This window comes from Xyrauchen texanus, chromosome 25 (assembly GCF_025860055.1).
Source record: "Xyrauchen texanus isolate HMW12.3.18 chromosome 25, RBS_HiC_50CHRs, whole genome shotgun sequence".
NCBI classification, from domain to species: domain Eukaryota; kingdom Metazoa; phylum Chordata; class Actinopteri; order Cypriniformes; family Catostomidae; genus Xyrauchen; species Xyrauchen texanus.
Window position 1 is genome coordinate 31,683,559 of NC_068300.1, and position 20,290 is coordinate 31,703,848.

The window sequence follows — 20,290 nt, forward strand, 5'->3', positions numbered from 1 at the left end:
TTAACTAGTACTGAACCTGGAATATTCCTTTAAAATGCTCTAGAGGAAGCAAGCTCCAGTACTGACCTGTGTGTGAAGAGGCTGCAGTAGAGGTGCGTTAAGTGGGGTAGATTTCAGGGGGACTGCAGTGTCATTAGTGGGTGATGCAGCAGTCTCAGAAATGTTTACACATGGCTGAGAGAGAGAAGCCTCATCACACGGATCTTTAGGTAACAGATTGAACCACTGGCCTTGTTTCTCTGCCAGCTCCTTCATCCTGTCCTCTGGTTGGCTGTCATCGTCGCCCTGCCTGGTTCCAAGCGCTGCAATTGGTGCACTATTGGGAGCCGTGTGCAGTGATTGGTCAAGAAAAGCCTGGAAGGCGGGCTGTGTGAGATCCTGCACGGGGGAGTTAAGGCCCGAATCCTCACCTCCTGATCTGCTGCTACGGCGGCGCCGCCGGTTCTTAGCAGCTCGGAGGTGGAGCTCCACTTCTGGTTTGATCTTTCGGGGGCGTCCCCGTCCTCGGTGGCTGCTCATCAAGGAGGCCTCCCCTGGTAGAGGATCCGCCTCTGTAGGGGAAAGCTTGGAGGATGGACGAGAAGAGGGGAGTATCTGGGATGTGTTGAGAACTGGGGACAGGGGAGGCTCTATTTTTATCTCTGATTTCACTGGGCTCACAGGTTCATCACTGACCAGAACATCACCTAAAGCTGCAAACAAGGAAATAATTGTAAATAAGTGTGGAAACAAGAAAACCCAAGTAGAAAAGGAACTAAAAATCCAACAAAGAGCAATCTGTTGGCAAATGCCCTGGGAAAGGCAACAGTCAAAATTGCCCTGTCCCAAATGGTACACTTGATGTGGACTTGTGGTCTCAGATTGCATAACTACACCATTATGCTGGCAAAAAATATTTTTTCTTTAATGATGGCCATTCAAAAGAAGCCGTGTAATTTGACAAAATAAAATGTAATAAAAAAATATCTGTACAGATATCCCTTTTTAGATATTTTCAAATAAATGGTCCATAAGTTCAAAAGACCATAGGGTGTCCCATTTGTCACTGTATGATTAAAAATGTAGCCTTAGATCCGCAAGGACTGAGAATAGCATGCTACAAATTTCTACTCACCCAAGATATCCTCTGCTCCCTCCACAAGCACACATCCCATGTAAGGCAACAGCAGGTACCTTCGACGGTACCGATCCTGTCCGAGAGACACTGCCCGCATAGAATGAGACGACTGTAGCAGCTTCTTACGGAAAAAAACCTGACGCTGAGATACAGGGGAAAAAAAGAATTGTTACTTCAATAAACAGAACAGCCAACAGATTCTACTTCAAATGGTACTATTCAAATTTAGTTTATACGTTTACCAGTAGGGCTGGGAATTGCCACAGTCCTTACGAATTGATATTACAATGATATTAACCTGACATGACAATTGTTTCACTCTTATACAGAATTTGCAGGTAAAAGTTAGCAATGTGCAAAACTACCAATATTCATAATATTCGACTTGTCATTGCATTCCCTGAGCTATTATTTAACTAGTCAGTGTTACTTATGTATAATTAGGCTGCACTATGTCCATGTGACTCCGATCAGATGTGTTTCATAGGGATATATGGACGCTAGTCACAGCCCTTTAACATGTTAAATAATAGGGATGTGCTACAGTGGTCAAATCCCACAACCATTTAGCCGATTAGTGGGGTCGACTACTAACATTTACATTTTTAATCCAAAGAAGTTTTGGATTTAGTTTAAGCATTTTTGCCTGATTATAGCTTGCGGTGCTTTAAACGGAATATAAGTCAGCACAGTAAAACACTCTGCAAGTAGTTTTGTCTCTTTAATGCTTTAGGTTCAGTCTTTTTATGTGCTGTTGTTACAGCCAACAAAGTGCTGCATCTACAACACATTACAAGATGATCACTGTCGGGCGATAAATCCTCATTTATGAGTAAAAGCCCCAATATACTTCTGGATAAGTTCTTCATTCAAGGAAAGAAAAAAAAAAGTTTGAAGTCAAATAACGGTATACTGATTGTGAAAATTCAGACACCGGCCACACTGCAGTGGACGGCAATTAGAACTACATTTAGGACACTACATGTAAAGCTTTAACTAATGTGTTATAAATGAGTAGAATCCACACAAGATCAGTAAAAGATGCTATTTTTATTGATTTTTTCTCCCCAATTTGGAATGGCTAATCTGCAATGTGCTCCAAGTCCTCATGGTGGCGTAGTGAAGGTAAACTTGCACTAGCTCACTAATATCAGCATTTCATCTTGACTGACTGAACAGCATAAACAGGAATTAGCTGTCTGCCTCAAGGTAGGTGGAGCTCTAGGTTACACCTAACGATGACAAGGACCATTGGCAGTGAGAAAGTGTTTAGCAGTCATTAAGAAGTTTTCCTAAAAGTTCGCCCAGGGGAGCAGTTATGAACCACCGAAATTAACGCAAAAAAACTTTTTGGCCAGATTTTGTTCTAAATGACGTCACAACCATTTGTTCTTCAATTTCATATGAAGTATAGCAGGGCCTTAATGTCCTGTATTTGTGAGGTGCTTTGGACAGATTAAAGTCTTTTGGTGATTTTTTTATGACACTGCTTAAATAAATAGGCTAGTTGCAGTTAGAAAGGTTAATCTGCTCAAAGTCGTGAACTAGCACAAAGACGCAACTAAATGAAACCAGAGCGCTTGAAGTCACTGAATTATCCACACACTCCATTCAAAAGTGCACAGCTGTTAGTTTATAAATATTGCGGGGTTGCAACATGTAGTTCATGGCTTCCAACAATTTGATGAGCATTTTTATTGCTTAAATACTTAAGGCAATGTCAGACAAAATATGAAGAACATCTCCTGAAAAATACTCTACAAACCACCTCACAAATAAGACTGCGGATTATGCATAACAACAGGAACATTGATCACAGCAGAAGATTTGACGTCCTACAGTGAATAAGCAGCACTTTGATGGCTGTCGCAGCGGTGCATTAAAGAACTAAATGATTAAAGACATGAAACTTCTCAGAGAGAAAACCTGTTTGTGTGGAACATTGCAGAAATATAATGTTCAGTATCTATCTATCATTACATTAGCATATTAAGCTAAATTTAATATTTTTTATATTAAATTAAAAATAGATTTTTCATCAAGGAGACCATTTTAAAAAAGCTTCTCAAAATTTTTGATTTTGAACAGAATCCATTTTATTCCCCACCCCTATTTACCAGTCAAATGTTTGAACTCTGAATTGAAATTTTGAATTTACATTTCTCATTATCTTTAAAATCTTTCAGGCACAACTTAGGGCTTATGCTTAAATGCTTGACATTAGCTTTGTAGAGAAATATAAAATGTGCCCATGCTTACCTTTCTTTACAAAACTAGCATTTACCATTATTTATTTTTTTAATGGATGAGTTAAACTAGCAAGTGAAGGAAAAGCAGCCAATTAGTGTCCAGCATACATGGGAACTCATTCAATGCTGTTTAAAGAGCATCTCAGGTGGATACCTCATGAAATCGGCTGAGAGAGTGCACAAATTGCACTGAGACGTAATCTAGACAAAGGGTGACTACTTTGAAGCTAGAAATGTATTTATTTTTTTATTACTAATTAATTCCCATATTTCCATTTGTGTTATTTTATACCAGGTTTCATTCAATGAAAATCAAAGACTTTCAAGTACTTTTTCTAGTACCAATTTTTCATTTTCAAGTATGTCACAGAAGAACTCGGTGTTCACAACTTGTATTACAGATGACATGAACAATATATACAAGTCAGAAACTTTCAATTAAAGTAATGAATGGACCATTATCAAATGTATAGGAAATAGTCGGTCAGGAAAGGTAACGCATATACTATCCATTTTCACATACTAGATATGTGTGTGTGTATATATATATATATATACACACACACACACACACACTACACACACACACCTAAAGGATTATTAGGAATACCATACTAATACTGTGTTTGACCCCCTTTCGCCTTCAGAACTGCCTTACTTCTACATGGCATTGATTCAACAAGGTGCTGAAAGCATTCTTTAGAAATGTTGGCAAATATTGATAGGATAGCATCTTGCAGTTGATGGAGATTTGTGGGATGTACATCCAGGGCACGAAGCTCCCGTTCCACCACATCCCAAAGATGCTCTATTGGGTTGAGATCTGGTGACTGTGGGGGCCATTTTAATACAGTGAACTCATTGTCATGTTCAAGAAACCAATTTGAAATGATTCGAGCTTTGTGACATGGTGCATTATCCTGCTGGAAGTAGCCATCAGAGGATGGGTACATGGTGGCCATAAAGGGATGGACATGGTCAGAAACAATGCTCAGGTAGGCCGTGGCATTTAAACGATGCCCAATTGGCACTAAGGGGCCTAAAGTGTGCCAAGAAAACATCCCCCACACCATTACACCACCACCACCAGCCTGCACAGTGGTAACAAGGCATGATGGATCCATGTTCTCATTCTGTTTACGCCAAATTCTGACTCTACCATCTGAATGTCTCAACAGAAATCGAGACTCATCAGACCAGACAACATTTTTCCAGTCTTCAACTGTCCAATTTTGGTGAGCTCTTGCAAATTGTAGACTCTTTTTCCTATTTGTAGTGGAGATGAGTGGTACCCGGTGGGGTCTTCTGCTGTTGTAGCCCATCCGCCTCAAGGTTGTGCGTGTTGTGGCTTCACAAATGCTTTGCTGCATACCTCGGTTGTAACGAGTGGTTATTTCAGGCAAAGTTGCTCTTCTATCAGCTTGAATCAGTCGGCCCATTCTCCTCTGACCTCTAGCATCAACAAGGCATTTTCAGCCCACAGGACTGCCACATACTGGATGTTTTTCCCTTTTCACACCATTCTTTGTAAACCCTAGAAATGGTTGTGCGTGAAAATCCCAGTAACTGAGCAGATTGTGAAATACTCAGACCGGCCCGTCTGGCACCAACAACCATGCCACGCTCAAAATGGCTTAAATCACCTTTCTTTCCCATTCTGACATTCAGTTTGGAGTTCAGGAGATTGTCTTGACCAGGACCACACCCCTAAATGCATTGAAGCAACTGCCATGTGATTGGTTGATTAGATAATTGCATTAATGAGAAATTGAACAGGTGTTCCTAATAATCCTTTAGGTGAGTGTATATATATATATATATATATATATATATATATATATATATATATATATATATATACACACACACATATATACACACACACAGTGTCATCATTTTTATAAACATCTTAGCTTTTAAAAAGTACATAAATTCTACTTTATCATTTAACATGTAATGAAATTGCATATATTATTATTGTAACATTATCGTTTTTTTTAAAAAATAGTTTATTTAGTCTATATAAGTATACTTATATAGTTTAACAGATACTTGCATAAATTCCACAAGACAGCATATAAACTGAATGATCCTGTTCAAAACTGTACTTTCCCTTGGCTCTTAATATGGTGTTGCCTTCTCGATGATCAGTGACTGTGTAATACTTGATCATAAGTCCTTGCGCTTTGTCCTGAGCAGTGACGATGCCTAGTTTTCTTAATCAAAATCCCACAACTACTGAACATTCTTTGGTTTCCCAGCATCCTCTGCACATTTGAGATCTTCAGTGGCTATATAATATTGCCATCCAGCTTTTCACACTTGTGTAAATTAGAGTCTATTTTGTGGAATGAAGCTGAAGGGCAGTACTACATAAAAATTATATTTTATAATGTATTTTTATACATTCTGAAAGGGGTGTGAAAAACATAAGGGGGAATGCAAACTTCTGCACAAAACTGTTTAAATACAGTAGTTTGTGAAAATGTACAATTAAATGTACAAATTCCATGTAGCCTATTCTATCCATATGACCATTTACCATTTACTTGAGACAATAGCTCAAAGGAAAATTAGGATATTTAATTTCAGAAAGAAAAAAATCAAGATGAAAGCGGGACATAATTACACTTTTTAGAGAATTGTCGGGACACACCTCGAAAATGGGACTTCTGATCAACCTACTTTATAGAGGCATATGCTTTAAAGGGTGACTCTTATGAAACCAGTCTGTGGTAAAGTTGAACCAAAACAGAGTTGACCTCATTAAATGCAGTTTAAATGTAACTGGAATATCACGCCTGAAACTAACGCGATGGTGACATTCAATGCAGCCAATCCTTGAGATCAGTTTCCTTCAGAGTACGCATTCATGCGATACAACACAAAATGAATGGATCTCTGTGCTTAAGTTTAAGCTTTAAGCTTAAAACCACTACACAACTCAATATCTGACCAGTGGCTAATGACAGATATTTTGGTCACCTAGCACAAAATTTTCTTATGTGCGAGCTGTAGAGTTGAGTGAATCATTGCCATTTGGCTTCAACTCAGAGCACAGACCGTTGTTTTTTTACCCACCCCACATGTCCCGTAAAAATCAAACTGAGATGTGATTGGTCACTTTCATCTCAGTCAGATGGCTTCTTCCAATCTTGGGCAGTTTAAATATGTTTGCTGTGAGTCGGGGGATATTGCAAACATAACTAAAATACATGTGGAAAATGAATGTGTTTCTCAGACATGCTAAATGTATAGAAATGTTCCATTTGAATTTCAAGCCCTTTTAAGCACTTTTCAACAAAATGTGCAGATTTTCCTGGTCTTTCAGTACTTAAATCCCTAAAAGCTATATTTAAGCTCTTTAAGGACCTTGTGCGATCCCTGTCATACATTTGAAGACGTCTCTATTATTATAAAATGTGGAAAACAGTAATAATAAAGGGCTAGTAAATGTGTCAAAACTTGTCTTTGGTACATCTTACCTTGGTAAGTTTATCGATCTGACGCTCCAGCTCAGCGACGCTGCAATTATTAGGGCTTTCAATCTGAGGAAAAAGCACAACACTATTACAATCACACAGGTCACAAAACAGTAAAATCATGTCATCAGCTGAAAAAAAAAGAAGAAGAAAAACATGCAAAAAATAGCTCTAAAAAAAACAAAAAAAAAAGTTGCTTTGCAGAGATTCTTCAAGGAATCCTCCGTACATCAGTTTGCTTGGGTTCCTCTTTGGGTTTGCGGCGTCTCCCTCTCTCCAACACACAGCTCTCCTCAATGCTCTCTTCCTCAGCCTCACCCACGCGAGCACTGCGCCTACGCTCCTCAAAACACAGCTCCTCTTCTTGGCGACCAGTCTTCTGCATCAACGCAGCCTTCAGTCTGTACAAACACAAACAAATAAACATTTGTGAGAAGTATAAAGCCAACCACTGGAGGATCTTAAAGTGGACTTATAATAAAAAACAGGATTTAATTAGCTTAAATAGAAGAGTTCAATGTGCAATGTTGACATTTTAAAAGGATAAAAACTCCTCCCCACCCAGATAATTAATAAAATTAAGCAGGAAAACTGTTTTAGAAATTTTCATGGTTGTAATATTGCAACAAGTGAAGAGGTTATCCAATCATAATGGAGTACATCATAATTCAGCAATCACAATGGTGGAATTGCAAAGACAGCCTGTAGAAAACTTCTAGAAAATGGTCATGTAAAGCCAAAGTGCAACTTTGGTGCAACCGTTTTGAGTACTGCACCCTTAAGGATTCTGTTCAGCATGAGCAGCAGATGTTTTTCTTCTTTCTTACAAAACTTACTTTCGTAGTTTTTTTTCTATAATCCACTTGTTTTTCCTGTAAGTTGCCATGTTCTCCAACGTGTTGTCAATCTCTCTGCAGAAACAAAGGTTGAAAATGTACTTCATATGTAGACCCATCAAATGCTGTTAAATTACGTTCTTTTACCACTCTCATAATTTAATTCCTACCAACCTTGTGATTATGTTGCTGGCATTGAGTTCCTCTACCAGAAAGACCAGTATGGATGCTTTGACATCAGCGCTGAGGGTCTGGAAGCTCTTTGTGCGGAGACTATTACACACCTCCAACTCAAAGCCATGAGCTTCCAGAAAGACCCGCAGCACCTCGGACACAGTGCCGTGGTTCAGCTCCAGATCAACCAGCTTCTCCCCCAGGATCTTCACAGACTGAGAGCGAGAGAGTCTACATTACTTACTGATGATTCAAATGCCTTAAGTAGCAGTTTTGTCCATGGAAAAAAGGCTGATATAAAGGCTGTGCGGGTGGGGGAAAAATTAAGTAATCAGTTCACAGCATAATTTGGTGGGATTTGGGATGTTTTGTGTTGCTCGCTTGCCCTCTTATTTTATTGAAAAAAAAAAAAAAAGACTTGTTTCAATTTGATAAAATCAAGCCCCGACTTACATTAGTTCCTGCTAAATATTCTGTAGACAAATATACAGCTCTGAAGAAAATTAGGAGACAACTGCAAAGTTATCAGTTTCTCTGGATTTACCATTTGTAGCCATGTGTTTGAATAAAATTAAATTTTTTGTTTTATTCTATATAGTACTGACAGCATTTCTCCCAAATTCCAAATAAAAAAAAAATCAGAAAATGACAACTGGTCAAAATAACAAAAAAGATGCAGTGTTTTTAGACCTTGAATAATGTAAAGAAAACAAGTTCATATTTGTTTTTAAACACCACAATATTAATGTTTTAACTAAGGAAGAGTTCAGAAATCAGTATTTGGTGGAATAAGACGAATCTGCCCGATTCCAGCCTTGCTGAAGCACCCCCAGATCATCACCGATCCTCCACCTGTTCGTCTAAAGGTTAGACGAAGACCTGGAGAGGTCTGCAAGCCACAGTGTCTCGCACCCACTGTGAAAGTTGGTGGAGGATCAGTGATGATCTGGGGGTGCTTCAGCAAGGCTGGAATCGGGCAGATTCGTCATTATGAAGGATGCATATATCAGGCCATGTACAAGGTTATCCTGGAAGAAAACTTGCTTCCTTCTGCTCTGACAATGTTCCCCAACTCTCAGGAATGTTTTTTTTTTCCAGCAGGGCAATGCTCCATGCCACCCAGCCAGGTCAATCAAGGTGTGAATGGAGGACCACCGGATCAAGACCCTGTCATGGCCAGCCCAATCTCCAGATCTGAACCCCATTGAAAACCCCTGGAATGTGATCAAGAGGAAGATTGATGGCCACAAGCCATCAAACAAAGCCGATCTGCTTGAATTTTTGTGCCAGGAGTGGTATAAAGTCACCCAACAGCAATGTGAAAAACTGGGAGAGCGCATGCCAAGACACATGAAAGCTGGGATTGAAAATCAGGGTTATTCCACCAAATATTGATTTCTGATCTCTTCCGAAATTAAAACATTAGTATTGTGTTGTTTAAAAATGAATATGAACATGTTTTCTTTGTATTATTTGAGGTCTGAAAACACTGCATCTATTTTGTCATTTCGGCCAGTTGTCATTTTCTGCACAAAAAATGCTCTAAATAACAATATTTATTTTTGGAATTTGGGAGAAATGTTGTCAGTACTTAATAGAACAAAACAAATTTTATTTTACTCAAACGCATACCTATAAAAAGTAAATCCAGAGCAACTGATAATTTTGCAGTGGTCTCTTAATTTTTTCCAGAGCTATATATGAAAAGTCAAAATGATGGTAGTTAACTGTGTTACTCAGTGAACTTTACTAAAGTGTTAATTACCTCACTCGGATACATTTTACATGTGTGAGATTAATCAGCTATATCCACAATTAATGTAATATTACAGCTTACATCTGCAGACAACGAACAGGTGAACTTCAACCAAGTTACATGCTAGTCAGAATGCGTAACTTGTGTAGTGCATAAGCTGTTTTTATCATTTTATCATAATTTATTTAGTAAGTTTTAACACCATGTCAGCAACTAGGCTATTCACATGGTAAACAAGGGTTTGTCAATACATATTTGCATGACAAAAACAATAAACAACTGAACTTGATGCACTGATATCACACTAAAGACAAACCTGGTAGTAGGAGGGCAGTCCAGGATCGTGCAAAGCAGCATCCACCAGTTTCATGAGCAGATCCAGGAGCTCACCCTGGCTTTTCTCCAGGCCGAGAAGACCCTCCTGCAGAGTGCTCAGGCTGGGAATATCCTTGGGCACCTGGAGCCCCAGAATTTTCCCATAACCATGCAGGAACTCAACTACCCTCAAACAGTTTGAGAAGGCCAAACCCGACAGCAGCAGACCTGGTATCCGTGACAACGTTGGGAGGGGCTTCAGGAGGAGACAGGAGAGAACACATTAGTCGGGTTCACACATACAGCCTTTTCCAGAAAATTACCTACAATTTCCAGTTTAGCGATCATGTGTGAACATGACCCTTTTGAAAATAATGTTATATTTTGCTCTGGCACATTTGGTATATTTACTAGTAAAAGCAATTTTCCTGTAATTTTTTCTGTAATTTACCTGATTGTAAATGACATGTGTGAATGGGGCTACTGAGAAAGGTAATAGTTAACAACGGTTAATTGCCCATAATCCACCATGGGGAAGAAGTATGAGCTGGAAGAGGGAGTGCGTGCAAGACAGCGAGAGCACGAGAGAGATGCCAATTTACCGCTTCCTTCACTCCTGCCAAGTTTGATTTTATGCTGAATGTATTAAATTAATTTGACAAATCATTACTTAATTAAAATAACAATAAAATATAGACAGGAAAAACATAGATACATTTGAAAATGTACTTATTTATATTTATACAGAATTTTGCCATTAAGCTGAAGAATTCTTTATTTAAAAATGGAGGTGATATTATATTAACTCGGGAGACTGCACACAGTGGAAATTATAATTCTGTGGATGATTTATATATTTATAGATTGATAACTTTGGCACGGTTTATGGTTGGATGAGGTCGCTAATATATATATATATATATATAAAATGACAGAGAATGAAGATTTATAGTATTAATATATTATTTCATAAGAATAACAAGACCCAAGTTTTTTAATGTTCATATGTGACATTGTTTCTGAGACAGCCCCAGGCGCTCAGAGTATACATCAGCATCCGAATTCACTCACTGCTGAGATAGAGCACTCACTGCAATTCCCTATATAGGAAATAGTGAATGAGAACGATTTCAGACACAGCTATTGTGTGTGCGTGTGTGTAAATGCAATATATCATCTTTTAATATGTAAAATATTATTTTATAATATTAAATATATTGTTTTTCTAGATATTTGTAAAATGTAGAAATTTCATATAGACTATTCTATCCAAATTATGTCATATTGCAAGCGTAATAAGTTACGTAATAAGAGTTCTCAGTGCTTGAAATTTCTTATCAGGTACATATTTTAACACAAAATTTGCAACATTGGAACTTCAAAGTTAAAATACAATTCCACATTTAAGTTTGTACTATTTAAAAAAACAAAATACAGCTGTATGATAATGACCTGCAATCTCTTATTTAACACTGTGACCATGGGAAAGTGAACATTTACAGTGACAGCAAAACATTTCTAATTTGCGATTTGATGATGACAGAGCAGCAGAGAGCGCCAAGTGCACAAGTAGTTGTCATGGTAACCAGATAAATTCTGAGCAGATTGCTGCACAGAATGAAAGTATCATCAAATCAAAGTGCAATGCAATAACATATCTTCCCTTCCCTGCAATCGATACCAGACACAATACCAAGAAAGACGTTGAGGATTTTTTTATTAAAAAAAAAAAAAAAACACAAGCCTAACAGCTGAAACCGGGACATTTTTAGAGAAATGACAGGACACACCTCGTAAAACTGGGACCAATTTCTGGTCACCCTAGTTTTCTACCTGCTTTGCTTCTCTCCATGATGTACTGCAGTGATTCCCTCCTGCTCTGTCTTTGTAATGTAATGAGGGAAATAGGCATCTGCTAGTGCCATCACCGCCTAGTGGCACCTTCATGTTAAGGTGATTGGGTATTCTGATGGTTTTATGCATTGCTCTGCAGCAACACGATTGGCTGATTAGATAATCACATGAATAATAGGTGTACAGGCATTCCTAATAATGTGCACAGTGAGTGTACATACAATAACCAACACTACTGCATATTTTCTCTCATTGAAAAAAACTTTGATTTTGAGTGGTGAAGCATGACCATCAATCCGGTACACTCACCGTATGGTCGGCCAGACACATGTCCTCTGCAGGCTTCTTCATCTCCTCCAAGATCATCTGCTGTCTCTTCCTCTCCTCCATGCGTCTTTGAGCCTGTACCCTCCTCTCCGCCTGCCTCTTTGCCGTTAGCGCAGCATGGGCTGCGGCCTCTGCTTGAGCCTGGGCCTTGGCGAGAGCCTTGGCTTTGCTGCGGGCCCCTGCAGCCCTCTTCATGGGACTGGCCTTCTCCAGGTCCACTGCTTCTACTGCCGGTACTGCGCTCTTCTTCCTACGGCCGCGCTTTTTGTGCTGTTCAGCGCCCTGTGGAGGGCTGTGTTTCTCTGATGTCTGGTCTTCATACCCCTGTTCTTGCTCTTTGGCCTTCTCCAGCTGCTTACATACATCAGAAAACACTATTAGAGTTCCAAATACTGGGAATCAAACTGTCACTAATATTATTTAGCAGTCAAATTAAAGTGAAGAGCAGAGTAGATATTCACTAATGTATTTGTTTTAACAAATATTGCCTGATGTGTAAAGTTTCCCATAGTTTGACATTTATCATAAATACTGGATAATAAACCAAATAAACGTACATTTTAGTTGAGTTGAGCATAACTTATAACATTTTTGTTCCCCATAGAAATTTCCACTTCCAATTTGACATTGTAAACCATGTTGTAATTTCTACACCACTAGTATCACCAAACAATTACAAAAATAATAGTTAGTGCTGTCAGTCAATAAAAAATTTGAATCGCAATTAATCGTATAATTTGAAAGTGCTGAAATTTGACAATATATTATTTATTTCCCTGTCAAAATGCATTTAATTTCTTCTCAGAAAAGAAAACAATATGTAACAATTGATGTGTCATTAAGATCTTCCTAACAAAGCCTTTGACGGTATAAAGATAAAAATGCACTAAAACAGCACCAATTCAAGTAACCTGAAAAGTTTCCCAATTGGGAGTTTGACTAATTGAAATGGTCTCCACATAGGTTGAAAAAATTAATTGCAATGGGCATTAAATCTTTAAAACTGTCATCCTCCAAAATATTAATCAGCCAGTAGACTGTGGCTATTTACTTTGTTACAGCAATCGTGAAGCTGTGTTCATGATTCGCATCAGGGTGTAAGCACCAGTGTCAAGCGCCACTTTGAACTCCACATGAAAAGCGCTTAGACAAAATGTCTCATCTAGGTTTTAGTGATAGTTAAAAAATGTTATGCTTCTGTGGTAATTAAAAGGTGCCTTACTTAGGCTGAAAAATACTTTATTTCTGTCAAGTTCAATCTAGGCATGTTTTGTACATCAAAAAGCGTTAAGAGCTCCTTTCCCCATCAATTTATCACTGACACTGAATCACTCACGCGCTCATGCGGACCCCACACGAGCAGCAATCTTTTCCTGACGTCACCTGCTTGGATTATCATGGACTTACCATCATGATTTGTGAATCAGAGTAACTTTTGATCCTGATCCTAAAGTTTTGATTCTGGCTGATAGAATACACGCTTCAGAGAAAGGTATTAGAGGAGCGCTCGACGGGAAGTAAACGCAGAGGTTTTGTGAGGTTTGTGAATTACATGCGTTTAAATGAGGTATCTGCATATTTGCAAATGGTATATAGTACAAGTTTTATTTATATTTGCCTTTTATCATTAGAAAAGTTAATAGTGACAGGGAACTGTTGAGGAGAGGCTGATAGAATATGGACTTTAGAAAGTAGAGGAGGCTTTTAGAGATAAATAAATGAGCGCTACACATGATGCTGGATCTGCTAAAATTTAGTGAGGTTTGGTTAGAACATCAGGTTAAAGAGATATGCGCATATTTGCAGACTGTATATGATAATAGTTGTATTGATATTAGCCTTTTTATCATTAGACAAGACATTTAAAAGTAACAGGGAACTGTTGAGGAGAGAGAGGGAGATTGTTGCACACGGGTCTATTATTGTAGTAACACGATGGCATGTAGCAACAAAATTAAAATTTTCCAGCTAAACTGGAAAATGTATCGGCCGATGCAGATAATTAAAAAAGTGTCACAATATCGGCCTCGGTGATATATCGGTCGACTACTAGTTTTGACAACTCCAATGGTAATGACAGTTTTCAAACAGATTTCTCAAACACTCCCATCATCTGCAATTGGTCAAAAAACATAGTTCCACCCCCAAACTAACGCTATTTGTTGAGTCAATGTTGCTGTGATGTTTGAGCTGTTCGAGATGCTCAAACAAATGGAGCAAAGTGCCAGTGTTTACACTTTTCAGTGAAATGAACCTACAAATGTCTTATTGCTGTCTCAGCATATTTTAACATCACTTTTAAGTTCAGGTTTTTTTTAAATAAGGTATGTTTCTCTTACCTTGGCTTTTCTTTTCTCCTGCCTTATCTTTTTATTCTTTGCATCCTCCTTTCTTTTCATTCTTGCCTGCATTAGAAAAAACACTCAGTATAATGAAATGAGATTTCAAAGATGAAAACAAACATGGATTTAGTAATTAAAATATTCCAAAGCCAGCACACCTTTCTCTTCATTTTCTTCTTGATCTTAACCAGTTTCACTTTCTCCTGCTCTGTGAGCTCCTCTGTAAATAAAGATTACATTTAAATAAGTTGCAATCAACAGTAGGTTTCCATCCAAGTTCTGAATGTATGCAAAAAATCTGATATTGCTAAAACAAAAAAGCAAAATATTGCCACAAACGGCAATCATTAGGGACCAAGCACACATGGAACTTATTCACAGTAGCACCATATTCATTTTTTGATGGGATGAAACGAGTGTGTGAGGGACAGACTTAATAGTTTTCAATGGGTTGTACTGTTGTTTAAAGTGTTTTGAATCATTATGCTGACAAAACATTGAAAAAATTATCCTTCAAAATTTGTTTTTTTTGCAAGTCTATCTCAGTCTCATTTTCAATCTCATCAAGTATTCAGTATACCGCTACTATGAAAAAGGTCTATGGCTAATACAGGCCATTAGGTCATCAGAATGTTGTGCATTTGACTATTGGAAAACATCCAGCAAATTAGATATATACAGCAGTCAAAATATTATTTAATCAGATTTTTCTGATTCACAATGAATGGCTGTGGCAAGATATAATTTCAGTTGTCATTTATGCACACACTGACACATTAAACACAGCAGAGTAAAGGGAACCCTTAGAAGGGTTTAAAGCAGGGGTGTAAAACTCCAGATTGGACCATCACTGTATGAGGGCCGAACTGTTAATACAGGTCTATATACTATATTTATACAGTATATTTGGATACACACACACACACAGTTGAAGTCATAAGTTTACATACACCTTAGCCAAATACATTTAAACTCAGTGTTTCACAATTCCTGACATTAAATGGTAGAAAACATTCTCTGTCTTCTGTCATCACATTCAGAGTGGGGCAGTTTACATACACTTTGTTAGTATTTGGTGGCATTGCCTTTAATTGTTTAACTTGGGTCAAACATTTTGGGTAGCCTGCCACGGAATTTTGGCCCATTCCTCCAGACAAAACAGGTGCAACTGAGTCAGGTTTGTAGGCCTACTTGCTCTCGCACACTTTTTCAGTTATACCTACAAATGTTCTATTGGATTGAGGTCAGGGCTTTGTGATGGCCACTCCAATACCTTGACTTTGTTGTCCTGAAGCCATTTTGCCACAACATTGGAAGTATGCTTGGGGTCATTGTCTATTTGGAAGACCCATTTGCGACCGAGCTTTAACTTCCTGGCTGATGTCTTGAGATGTTTCTTCAATGTATCCACATAATTTTACTCATGAAGAAATAATTCCTCATGATGCCATCTATTTGTGAAGTGCACCAGCCCGTCCTGCAGCAAAGCATCCCCATGCTTCAGGGTTGGGATGGTATTCTTCGGCTTGCAAGCCTCACCCTTTTTCCTCCAAACATAACGATGTTCATTATGGCCAAACGGTTACATTTTTGTTTCATCAGACCAGAGGACATTTCTATGAAATGATCTTTGTCCCCATGTGCACTTGTGAACTGTAGTCTGGCTTTTTTATGGTAGTTTTGGAGCAGTGGCTTACTGTGGATATAGATACCCGTCTACCCATTTACTCCAGCATCTTCACAAGGTCCTTTTCTGTTGTTCTGGGATTAATTTGCACATTTCGCACCAAACTACATTAATCTCGAAGAGACAGAGTTTGTCTCCTTCCTGAGTGGTATGATGACTGTGTGGTCCCATGGTGTTAATACTTGCGTACTATTGTTTGTACAGATGAATGTGGTTCTTTCAGACATTTGGAAATTGCTCCCAAGGATGAACCAGACTTGTGGAGGTCCACAAATATTTTGAGGTTTTGGCTAATTTCTTTAGATTTTCCCATGATGTCAAGCAAAGAGGCACTGAGTTTGAAGGTATCCTTAAAATACATCCACAAGTACACTTCCAATTGACTCCAATTAGCCTATCAGATGCTAACTGGCTAATTGCCTAAAGGATTGATATAATAATGCCAAGTTTGCTAATATGAAATATGTGGAGTGGTTAAAAAAAAATGTGTTTTAATGACTTCAACCTAAGAGTATGTAAACTTCTGAATTCAACTGTATGTATATGTAAATGTGTGTGTATACACACACAAGTTTGGAATAATGTACATATTTTGCTCTTATGGAAAGAAATTTTTACTTTTTTTTACCGAAGTGTCATTCAACTGATCACAATGTATAGTCAGGACCTTAATAACGTGAAAAATTACTATTACAATTTGAATTTTTTTTTTTTTAAATGTCTTAAACTACTTCAGAGTTCTCATCAAAAAATCCTCCACATGCAGCAATGACAGCTTTGCAGATCCTTGACATTCTAACTGTCAGTTTGTCCAGATACTCGGGCGACATTTCACCTCACGCTGCCTGTAGCACTTGCTATGGATTTGGCTGTCTTGTCGGGCACTTCTCACGCACATTACAGTGTAGCTGATCCCACAAAAGCTCAATGGGGTTAAGATCCGTAACACTTTTCCAATTATCTGTTGTCCAATGTCTTTTTGTTTTTCTGTTTCAAAAGTGGCTTTTTCTTTGCAATTCTTCCCATAAGGCCTGCACCCCTGAGTCTTCTCTTTACTGTTGTACATGAAACTGGTGTTGAGCAGGTAGAATTCAATGAAGCTGTCAGCTGAGGACATGTGAGGCATCTATTTCTCAAACTAGAGTCTCTGATGTACTTGTACTCTTTAGATGTACATCTTTACTTCCACATCTCTTTCTGTCTTTGTTAGAGTCATTTGTCCCTTGTCTTTGAAGACTGTAGTGTACACATTTGTATGAAATCTTCAGTTTTCTGGCAATTTCGCGCATTGTATAGCCTTCATTCCTCAAAACAATGACTGACTGACGAGTTTCTAGAGAAAGCTGTATCTTTTTTGCCGTTTTTTGTCCTGATATTGATCTTAAAAAATGCCAGTCTATTGCATACTGTGGCAACTCAAAAACAAACACAAAGCTTAAATGTTAAGCTTCATTTAATGAACCAAATAGCACGATTACTCAAAGATAAGGTGTTGGAGTGATGGCAGCTGGAAATGGGGAATTCCAATGGGCTCGATTTGATCAAAAATAACTTTTTTCAAATAGTGACGTGCTGTTTTTTGCATCAGTAATGCCCGGATCATACTTTGTGATCACTGAATACCACTTTGTTAAATTCAAGAACAATTTGCTTCTGAAACAGCAAAATCTATACAATTTTGTCTGCCAGTGTGTGTGTGTGTGTATATATATATAAATAAAATAGCTCTAGTGAAGAGTTTCTTGTTAAATACATTTTTTAAAAACACAATACTAATGTTTTAACTTAGGAAGAGATCAGAAAACAATATTTGGTGGAATAATCCTAATTTTCAATCACAGGTTTTATGCGTCTTGGCATGCTCTCTAACAGTCTTTTACATTACTGTTGGGTGACTTTATGCCACTCCTGGTGCAAAAATTCAAGCAGCTCAGCTTTGTTTGATGGCTTGTGGCCATCCATCCTCCTCTTGATCACATTCACTGTATTGTATTCACTGTAAATTTCTATTTCATTATCTTAACTGTTAAAAGCCCTTCTAGGGACAGGTGTTGCGAATTAGCCATGGCTATAAACACTGTGATACAGGCATCGCATTGTTCTTTATGTAATAATCTATGTTTCCCTTTTCAAATAAACAACCAATAAATAAACAAATAAATTCAAGAGGTTTTCAATGGGGTTGAGGTCTGGAGATTGGGCTGGCCATGACAGAGTCTTGATCTGGTGGTCCTCCACTCACAACTTGATTGACCTGGCTGTGTGGCATGGAGCATTGCCTTTCTGGAAAAGCCAATCCTCACAGTTGGGAAACAATATCAGAACTAAAGGAAGCAAAATTTCTTCCAGGATAACCTTGTACGTGGCTTGATTCATGAGTCCCTCAAAAAGAAGAATCTGCAGATTCCAGCCTTGCTGAAGCACCCCCAGAACATCACCTATCCTCCACCTGGTCACATAATGGTTAGATGGAGACCTGGAGAGGCCATCAAGCCACAGTGTCTCAGACAAACTGTGAAATTTGGTGGAGGAGCGGTGATGATCCAAAAACAAAATTTTGCAAATGCCCTCAGAATGTTCTGTTGTCTATGTCTTTAAAGTTTTGTTAAGTTTGAATCTTGCAGTCACAAGATACCGACAATTAGTCATTACAGGTCACACCCAAAAACCTATTGGCTTATATCTTCCGAACAATTTCACAAATCAAAATTATTTTGATAACTTTTTGTCAAGAGGATCTGTAGATGATGTATACAACGTTTCGTGTGAATCAGACAAACAGCCTAGAATAATTTAGAACAAGTAGGTCATTCTGGCCAAGTTTGGGACCTCTAAGATTTAAGGTTTCTGACGGCCAAATATTTTATGAAAAATAATAATAATAAGAAGAAAATCTTAAATACAATAGGGTTTCAGCACCTTTGGTGCTTGGTCCCCTAATAAAGCATCATTTATGTCACTTCTGGGGAAAATGACGCAAAACAAAAGTGAAAAATGGATGTTGTAGTCACTGGGAAAGCCAATGTCGCTCTTTTATTAAATGTAATGTAAATTGTTTAGAGGGTGCAGATAAAATGCCTAGTTGAAATCACAACCGCATGTCAGACAGTTCGGGGGTTAATAGCAGCCAATCACTCTGATGTCAAGTTCTGGCATTTTTAAATGACCAGAGTAACAACTGAGATGCTGTCTGATGATATTGCTCTGTTGGTTAGTTCAGTCATGAGCAAATTATTCAGTCACATGACATGAGGCAAAGTCACATGACTTTTATGATGCACATCAGTGTGAATTCATCACCTGAATATGCAAACTCACCCTTTTCCTCCAGCCTCTTCAGCAGCCTGGCATCCACTTTACTGAGCAGATCCTCCATCTTGGGCTTTGGAGGTCTGCCGGGGCGCCTTCCCTGGCCTCCTCTGGCTCGGCAAACACGGGAACAAAGCTCTTTGTCTGGATTAGGAGGACGACCACGCCTGCCTGTTATTGCCATGATCATGGAAGGCACTTCCTCATTGGCGAGGAGGAACCATTTCATACCCTGTAACAAATGAAAGAAAATGTGATTTTATGCATCAGGAATTATTTGGGTTATAATATGTAAACAAAAAAACAGAACTGACATAAGCTACAAGCTATCACTTCCATGTAAGTTTTTGTCATAACCAGCCGCCACAAGCAACAATTAAGTCAATCGCTTGGTTTCTATTGTAGAAAATTTGGTAGCCCCTCCCACAGACAAATGTCAGGCCAAAATCCCACACCACAGAACTGAATATTAAACAAAATATATTCTGATTGGCTGTAATTGTGTCAAATCAGTCACCTAAGAGACCGTTAACACTAAATTTATGTCTGTCTGCTCTGTATTTACATTGTTTTTCTGTAAAAATGCGCAAGACCTAAATATTTGTTACACCATACCTTGCTGTTTTTTAGCGTCTCGTGCAGGAGCAGCACATTTTCAAAATACTGTCTCAAGTTAAAATTTTATGTAACTTTTTTAAAAAGCGTGCCACGAGACATCTGCATTCTGTTCAATTCCTTGTACTTTACCTAGCTTTTCATAATGCAAGAAATCGTTCAATCTGAACCGCTGTTAAAGATGCTAAATCGAAATTTGTTCCACTTCTGAACCGGAAACACTACAT

The 20,290-nt window shown here is 38.3% G+C and overlaps 1 protein-coding gene across 2 annotated transcripts in view; it reads right to left on the bottom strand.

Annotated features, from left to right (window-relative positions):
• LOC127618835 (bromodomain adjacent to zinc finger domain protein 2A-like) overlaps positions 1–20,290 on the bottom strand; it is a 61,680-nt gene that overhangs the window by 21,542 nt on the left and 19,848 nt on the right. For both annotated transcript variants that reach the window (XM_052091479.1, XM_052091478.1), the window contains exons 10-20: positions 19,458–19,680; positions 14,611–14,672; positions 14,450–14,515; positions 12,093–12,461; positions 9,931–10,185; positions 7,859–8,073; positions 7,685–7,759; positions 7,078–7,249; positions 6,852–6,914; positions 1,115–1,259; positions 67–692 (exon numbers count right to left, since the gene is read on the bottom strand). In XM_052091479.1, the coding sequence (XP_051947439.1) occupies positions 67–692; positions 1,115–1,259; positions 6,852–6,914; positions 7,078–7,249; positions 7,685–7,759; positions 7,859–8,073; positions 9,931–10,185; positions 12,093–12,461; positions 14,450–14,515; positions 14,611–14,672; positions 19,458–19,680 (2,271 nt within the window). The remainder of the gene's footprint in view (positions 1–66; positions 693–1,114; positions 1,260–6,851; positions 6,915–7,077; positions 7,250–7,684; positions 7,760–7,858; positions 8,074–9,930; positions 10,186–12,092; positions 12,462–14,449; positions 14,516–14,610; positions 14,673–19,457; positions 19,681–20,290) is intronic.